Source organism: Pristis pectinata, chromosome 2, assembly GCF_009764475.1.
Source record: "Pristis pectinata isolate sPriPec2 chromosome 2, sPriPec2.1.pri, whole genome shotgun sequence".
NCBI classification, from domain to species: domain Eukaryota; kingdom Metazoa; phylum Chordata; class Chondrichthyes; order Rhinopristiformes; family Pristidae; genus Pristis; species Pristis pectinata.
The window spans coordinates 26,559,435-26,566,753 of record NC_067406.1 but is presented as its reverse complement, the minus strand read 5'-3'; the positions used below and the strand labels follow the sequence as shown (position 1 = coordinate 26,566,753).

Here is a 7,319-nt window from a genome sequence, read left to right as displayed (position 1 = left end):
TCTCGCATCGCCATGGAAACCAATGAGCGATGACTGTTAAAATATATATATTTTAGTTAATTACGAAGTACATTCTTTGACAACGCGAGCATCCAACATATTTATATATTAAATGATTTGAAAGCAGGACGGTTGCTATGGTGGTTGTTTCTCCTTGGAAACGCGCTTGTTCCGGTTGCGGCGGTGGTTGTTTGCTGGTTGCCGGGGTGACCGAGGAAAGGAAGGTTTTGCTGACTTTGCGGCCGCTGCTGAAGGCTGATTGTTGCCGAGAGTTTTCTTGTCAAAAAACAATTCAGAGGTTTCCCATCATGTTACCCGAGAAGAAAGAGGCGATGGCGACTCCGTGTCGGAGGGGCCCTTGCTGCAGGGAGGTGCTGGGTCCAACTCCATGCTCTGTGGCTGTGGTGAGTAACAGGTCCGGGGTATGGAGAGAAATTAGGTTATTGCAGTGAGACACATAGAAGGGAAGTAAACATAGAAAGCATTAGGTCTGTGGGGGAGCATAAACACCGCAATGTTTCAAGTGGCTGTTTCTGTGCATTTGTTAGATCTTGTACTGAATAGGCTGCAAAAGCTGCGTAAAAAAATTTTTAAAAAATTATATTTAATTGATGGTTTCGTTCCTTGAATGTACTATATGGCTGCAAGTTACTAATATTAAAATAATCCCTTGAAAAGTTAGTTAATGTTAATGGGAGTGAAATCTTGCATGTCTTCAAGAAGCTGCAGAGAGTTGTGGACATAGCCCAGCACATCACGGAATCCAGCCTCCCCTCCATGCACTCTGTCTACACTTTTGCCGCCTCAGTAAAGCAGCCAGCATAATCAAAGACTCCACCCATCTCAGACATTCTCTTTCCCCACCCCACCCCGGGCAAAAGATACAAAAGCCTGAAAGTACATACCACCAGGGTCAAGGTGGTATGTTGTTGTAAGACGATTGAATGGTCCCCTAGTATGATAAGATGGACCCTTGACCTCACAATCTACCTCTTTATGGCCTTGCACCTTATTGTCTACCTGCACTGCACTTTCTCTGTAACTGTAACATTTTATTCTGCATTCTGTTATTGTTTTCCCTTGTACTACCTCAATGCACTGTTGAAATGATTGGTAATGGATGGCATGCAAAACAAGTTTTTCACAGTACCTTGGTACATGTGACAATAATAAACCAATTTACTAAATTTACCAATTTGAAGATGTGTCAAGAAAAAAATTGTAGTTTTGAGCCTGTAATATGATCACATGAATGTAGTGACAGTCATGTTCCTTAAAAGCCTAAACTATAATCCTGAATTCTAGTTCTTATGAATAAACATTCAGCTCTTTCTAAAGGAATCAACTGAAATGGTACTGACTTCCTTGGCTACAGTTTTGTTCATTAAATGTACATTCTAGAGAAATAATACCAAGTTAAGAAAGAATTAAAATGACATCAAAACTTTTTTCCTAGGCAGACCCTCAGGACTGAGGATGACTTACTACCATCCAGGTTCTGTGGGTTCTGAGAGTAGTATTGAAGCTAATGTGGGAAACAAACTCTTCCCAAGAAGGGGCAGGAAATGGCTGACAAGGTGGACATGTGAGTAGTTTGGGAGATTGTGTTTCCAGTTTGCCTCTCCAGAAGAAGATGCAATCACCACCTTGTTCTTTAAACTGGCCATTTTCTGCCTAACAGGTCTCATTCTTTGTGGTGATGCTGATATCAAAGCGTCTCAAGTTCCTGAGCCATGGTAACATTGCAGTGATTGCGTTTGTTGTGATTAGGGTTGTCCAAAAGCATCCTGACATTCCAGTTCCTGAACTTCATATTGTGGAGGAGAAGTTGCCTGTACATTGGTTTCTTTTAACATGCACACCAGCTACCACACAGGTTTCTCAGAGCAAGGTCTTGATCCAGTGGCAAAGTGGGCGAAGGCCACTGGAGACCATACTCTATTGTGTGGGAATTAATGTGCATTTGTGCACTCACAAGAACACAAGCTAAAAGGAGGAGAAGGCCATCTGGCCCCTCAAGTCAGTCTCATCATTCAAAATGCACATCTGCCCCAGGCCTCAACTCCTTCTTTGCTAGTTCCAGATAGCACTCAATTTACCAAGCTAGCAAAATGTTTATCTCCTTCCTCTTTAAATAATTCCAGTGATCTAGCCTGCACAACCTCCTGGGGTTAAGAATTTCAGAAATTCATGACCCTTGTGAGAAAAATTTCCTACTCACCTCAGTTCTAAATGACCACTGTTACGGACTCGGTGAATGTCCCTTTAAGGTAGAGTTAGTAGTGTGTGTGTGTGTGTGTGTGTGGCGTGCTTACGTCAACCAAAGATAAAGGATGTAATGACGTTGTTGAAGAGTCGAAGTTCGAGAGAGAGAGAGAGAGAGAGAAAAGGGAGAGAGACACCAGCCTGCTAGTTTTTCTATCGATGGATGAGAAACAATAACTCTGTCACTGCAATCCACGTCTGGAAATTGGAAGTAATCCGGTGGAGTTCACTTTGTTGCTAACCTGTAGAAGGAAACAGGTATTTGTGTGGACGGCCACGATTCGGATGCTTTTCGGGCTGAGGAAGTCACTACCGAGTAAACACTGAGGTGTCGTTTGGATTCCATCGTGGAACATTTGGATTTTGTAATTACTCTCTCTATGTTCTCTACATCTACGTCTTATCTTCTGACAATGGTGGTTGTTGAAGAAGAAGCCTTTGCTCATGTTTCACCTTATGTCTTGTTGAACTGAACTTTAAGAACCATTCCTGGACTTGGAGTTTGGGACTTTGCCACACACACACACGAAGAGTTTAGTTTTGGGGTTAATGTTCAAGGTTTAACATTTTTACTTGTAACATACTAACATTTTTACTTTTATTTTTCTTATTATCTAAAGTAGTGATTAATAAAATAGTTTTTAACACTGAATCATGACTCAGTGTGTTTTTGTTGCTGGTTTGTGACACCACTCATAGTTATCTTGTAACTATGTCCCCTTGCTTGAGACTCTTCCACTAATAGAAACATTTCAATACATGCTGTGTTATGTCCACTTAAGACCTTGTAGGTTTCAATAAGATCATACCTCTTTCTTCTAAACTATAGATCTAAATTTTTTTAGCTGTTTGTGATAAACCAACCTTTTCATCCCAGGAATTAGCCTAGTGAATCTCTTTTGGACTACCTCCAATGTTGGTATATTCTTTCTTAAATAAGAGAACCAAAACGATACACAGTACTCCAGGTGTGGCTTCACCAACATCCTGTTCAATTGTAACAATACCTCTCAATTTTTAGATTCCAATCCACTGGCAATAAAGAGCAATATGCCATTTTCTTCTTACTTACTTGCTGCTCATTGCCAACTTTTGTGTTTCATGCACAAGAACATCTAGATCCTTCTATATTCCACTGATTTGCAGTCTTTCTCCATTTAGATAATTCTCTGCCTTTAGATTCCTCCTACCAAAGTGTACAACCTCACACTTTTGTACATTTAAACCCCATTTGCCAGGTTTTTGCCCACTCTCTTGAGCATCTATATCATGTTGCAGAGTCCAAATATCCTCTCTGCAGCACGCTCTCCCACTTTTTTTTTGTCATCAGAAAAATTGGATACCTTAAACTATGTCCCCTCCTTCAAATCATTAACGTAAATAGTAAATAATTGATGGCCAAGAACTGATCCTTGGAGCATGCCATTAGTTACATGTTTCCAGTAGAAAAAATGTATTCTGATTTTCTATCCCATGCATCATAATTAGTCTCCAATTCATGATAAATACTTACTCCAATTCCGCGAACACTTATCTTGTGCAGCAGCCTTTTATGGGGCACTTTATCAAATGCCTTCTGGAAATCTAGGTACACTACATCTATGGGTATCCCTCTATTTATTCCTGTTATATCTTCAAAGAACTCCAGCAGATTTGTCAAACATGATTTTTCTTCCATAAAACCATATTGTTTGATTCCATTAAGATTCTTTAAATGATTGGCTATTTCTTAATTGATTAAAGACTCTAGCATCTTCCCAACACAAGAGGTTGAGGAAACTGGGCTATAGTTTTCCACTTTTTATTTCCTCCCACTTGAATAATCCACTAGTACTCTCCCAGAACTCAGTGAATGTTGAAAAACTGAAAAGTGCGCGCGTATGCGCGCGCGCACACACACACACACACACACACACACACACACACACACACACACACACACACACACACACTCAAATAAAATTTGGCACCATCACATAATGAGATGTAAGAGCAGATGCCTAAATGCATGATCAAAAAGGTAAGCTTCAGGGAGTCTCTTGAATTTAGAAAGAGGTGGAGAGGTTTATGGAGGCAGTTCCAAAACTGAAACAGCTGATGGTATGGCTGTTAGTGGTGGAAATATTACATTTATGAATGATTTAAAAAGGAGAATTGGAGAAGTACAAATATCTTGGCGGATTGTATGGCAAAAGTATATCATAGAGACAGGGCTTTTATCAATATTCTCCACGGCATTTAGGAAAATGTTTTGGACTTTTGTTTTAGCCATCAGCGTTCTGACTTGTTACCTGGTGGCAATTTTTCTGTTATAAAGCTACCTATTACACTTTCTACCACCAGATGGTGCTTCACAAATTGAGGTTTACATCTTAAGCCATGGCAAAACCTTTGGAGAGCAAAGGTATTCTCTTCCATATTGTTTTAGCAGAGTTAGGATAATTTGTGTATTGGCCTTCTTTATATAGGTGGTCCATTGGGATTGAAGATGACATACTTTCACTCCCGTTCTGTGATGCTGTGTTAATTGACAGGGCAGGAGGTGCCTGCTGGGATTTGTGAGGTGGTGCTCCTTCTGCCATGTACATTGTGCTTCTGTGTGCTCTCAACGTGGAATTGTAGATTCTCAGTGCCATCTGGAATGCTGCTTCTCCACTTGGAATGGTCATGGAGTGGAAATGTTGCATTTTTGAAGTTGGCCTTGAGTACAAACTTGAATCTTTTCTTCCATTTACCTGATAATCTCTTCCCATGATCAAGTATTTGGTATTGGTTTATTATTGTCACTTGTACCGAGGTACAGTGAAAAGCTTTTCTTACAAACCGATCGTACAGGTCAAATCATTACACAGTGCAGTTACATTGAGTTAGTACAGAGTGCATTGATGTAGTACAGGTAAAAACAATAACAGTACAGAGTAAAGTGTCACAGCTACAGAGGAAGTGCAGTGCAATAAGGTGCAAGGACACAACAAGGTAGATCGTGAGGTCATAGTCCATCTCATTGTATAAGGGTCTTATCACAGTGGGGTAGAAGCTGTCCTTAAGTCTGGTGGTATGTGCCCTCAGGCTCCTGTATCTTCTACCCGATGGAAGAGGAGAGAAGAGAGAATGTCCCGGGTGGGTGGAGTCTTTGATTATGCTGGCTGCTACACCAAGACAATGAGAGGTAAAGACAGAGTCCAAGGAGGGGAGGCTGGTGTCCATGATGCGCTGGGCTGTGTCCACAACTCTCTGCAGTTTCTTGTGGTCTTGGGCAGAGCAGTTGCCATACCAAGATACATCCAGATAGGATGCTTTCTATGGTGCATTGGTAAAAGTTGGTGAGAGTCAAAGGGGACAAACCAAATTTCTTTAGCCTCCTGAGGAAGTAGAGGCACAGGTGAGCTTTCTTGGCCGTGGCATCTACATGATTTGACCAGGACAGGTTGTTGGTGATGTTCACTCCCAGGAACTTGAAGCTCTCAACCCTCTCGACCTCAGCACCATTGATGTAGACAGGTGCACGTACACCGCCCCCTCTCCTGAAGTCAATGACCAGCTCTTTTGTTTTGTTGACATTGAGTGAAAGGTTATTGTCATGACACCATTCCACTAAGCTCTCTATCTCCTTCCTGTACTCCGCCTCATCACTGTTTGAGATATGGCCTACAACAGGGGTATCATCTGCAAACTTGTAGATGGAGTTGGAGCAGAATCTGACCACACAGTCGTCAGTGTATTGGGAGTAGAGTAGAGGGCTGATGACGCAGCTTTATGGGGCACCAGTGTTGAGAATAATCATGCCGGAGGTATTGCTGCCTATCCTCACTGATTGCAGTCTGTTTGTTAGAAAGTCAGGGATCCAGTTACAGAGGTGTTGAGTCCTAGGTCTCGGAGTTTGGTGACAAGCTTGCTTGGAATTATTGTATTGAAGGCAGAGCTGTAGTCAATAAACAATAGTCTAATGTATGTGTCTTTACTGTCCAGATGCTCCAGAACTGAGTGTAGGGCCAGGGAGATGGCATCCACTGTAGACCTGTTTCACTGATGGGCGAATTGCAATGGGTCCAGGTTGTCTGGTAGGCTGGAGTTGATGCGTGCCATGACCATCCTCTCAAAGCACTTCATGATGGTGGATGTCAGAGCCACTGGTCGGTAGTCATTGAGGCATGTTACCTTGCTTTTCTTTGGTACTGAGATGATAGTGGTCTTCTTAAAACAGGAGGGAACCTGAAATTGAAGCAGATCGAAGTTTAGACTAGAGTATTTTTTTGCGGGAGTCTGGTGCTGGGCATGCAAACTGGCCAGTGGAGCCAACTGGCAGTGCACTGAATTTTGAGCCTAATCTTTGGACACAAACCTATAGACAGATTTTGCACACAATATTCTAAGAATATTGCTGTTTCTTTTCCCTTTGCGCTTTTTTTCTTTTTATTATCTTAGATAGAAAAAATTCTTTGGAATAGAAAGATCCCTCACACAGGTGTTGCATGTGGTTTCTTTCATTGGTTGAATATCCTAACTGTCCATCCTAGATTTCTTCAGAGGTCCTTTGAGGGTGTCCTTATAACAGTTTCTTTGGTTTTATCTCAGCTGGGGAAAGACAACTTGTTTGGGGTCGTGTTCGTCTTACAGGCACAAATAGTGACTGGCTCAGGAACTTAATATTCATAGTTCCAATACTGTTAATACTGTTTTCTTGTGGGACTCTGCCACTTTTCCAATGGTCTTCCCGTTTAATATTGAGCATTTGTCAAAGACATTGCCGCTGGTCCTGCTCCAAGGTCTTTTGTTGATACAAAACCTAGATTTCACAGTAATAAATCACGGCAGGATTTGAGGCCAGAGGTCATGATTGTTGAAAATGCAGGGCATTAGCTTCCCATTTGCAGAACCTTTACACGTAATCTTATGTTGGATATATTTGTCAATATTGTCCTTGTATCAGGGCATAATAGGGGCATAGCCACAGCTGGGTACTGCCTAGGGCCTATTCACCATTGAGGCCTTGATACCTGATTCCGGCAGAGGGTCAGCAAGATAGGCCTTTCCTTCTCTTTGTATTAGAACTG

The 7,319-nt window shown here is 41.7% G+C and overlaps 1 protein-coding gene across 2 annotated transcripts in view; it reads left to right on the top strand.

The window, feature by feature from the left end:
• The window catches only part of tnks1bp1 (tankyrase 1 binding protein 1), an 82,009-nt gene that overhangs the window by 52,077 nt on the left and 22,613 nt on the right, over positions 1 to 7,319 (top strand). The window contains exon 1 of one of the 2 annotated variants that reach the window (XM_052010155.1): positions 230 to 404. The exons of the other annotated variant lie outside the window; for it this stretch is intronic. Coding sequence (XP_051866115.1) covers positions 309 to 404 — 96 coding nt within the window. The 5' untranslated portion in view covers positions 230 to 308. Of the gene's footprint in view, positions 1 to 229; positions 405 to 7,319 lie in introns of those variants that run through there. 2 annotated transcript variants of the gene reach the window in all.